Genomic DNA, 1,081 nt, shown 5'->3' on the forward strand with positions numbered 1-1,081 from the left:
CCGGTACACACACTAATAATGACAAATGTATGTCAGATTCAGGCATGTTTAGTCTCATCCTTATAGAAACAGGAAACGGACGGAGAATGTACAAATTCAAAGCTAACGCGAAAGAGACTTATCTGACGAAGCCAAACCTTCACATATATTTAGAACAATTATATTTGATGCTTTACTGCATTTCCTCTACTATTATTCCAATAACTGAAGACCTTATTGAATATACGCCATTTTCAAGGTAACATCTATTGTCCCTCATAAACATTTCAGGTCACACAATTAGACGAAAATTCAAATTGAGTTATTTGGGAAAAAAAGTTAGATTTAAACAGTTTGTTTTGCGTATTACATCATAGTGGGTACATATTGGAATGTCGTGTGTATATCTATAAGTTAAATAACAGTCATGATATGTTATTATCTTATTCACAGCATAAAGTCATATCATGTTCGTATAATGTTATAACGTATCATTATCACAATGGTATCTCAAATCTATATCTAACCATTATAAATTCACATCACGTCTACCATCATATTCATCACAATCCCATATCATGTTAATTAATTCATCACAAGTCATATCATGTTAAATTCATCACAATGGCATATCATGTTAATCCATTCATCACAATGCCATGTGTAAATTAATTAATCACAATGCCATATCTTGTAAAATGATTAATCATAATGTCATATCATGTTAATTAATTCATCACAATGCCATATTATGTTAAATAATTCACCACAAAGCCATATCACGTTAATTAATCACAGTGCCATATCACGTTAATGAATTCACCACAATGCCGTATCATATTTATTAATTTTTCTCATCCTTAACATCACGTCCGACCTACGGTTCCACAGCAAACCCGACCGGAAGGGAAGTTTAGAAGAGAGGAGAATTTTTCTGAATGGGTCGCTTGTCCTTGGCCAGGAGACAGACCTACTCGAAGGAGGTTACCAAGAACAACAGAGCTTCTCGGGTTTCATCACTGGATTCAAGTACGTTAGAGGGTGTTCGCATATAATGGAAAGCTATTAAATTGAGTGACAAAGTACTCAATCGTTACGACTG

General features: G+C 34.0%; 1 protein-coding gene across 1 annotated transcript in view; it reads left to right on the forward strand.

Moving 5' to 3' along the window:
- Nucleotides 1-1,081, forward strand: part of LOC119589318 — a gene marked incomplete in the record, with an annotated part of 10,654 nt that overhangs the window by 3,610 nt on the left and 5,963 nt on the right. Inside the window, 1 exon segment of the mRNA XM_037937939.1 lies at nucleotides 871-1,008. Within this exon segment, the coding sequence (XP_037793867.1) occupies nucleotides 871-1,008 (138 nt within the window).

The sequence above is a fragment of the Penaeus monodon genome, chromosome 25 (assembly GCF_015228065.2).
Source record: "Penaeus monodon isolate SGIC_2016 chromosome 25, NSTDA_Pmon_1, whole genome shotgun sequence".
Classification (NCBI taxonomy): Eukaryota; Metazoa; Arthropoda; class Malacostraca; order Decapoda; family Penaeidae; genus Penaeus; species Penaeus monodon.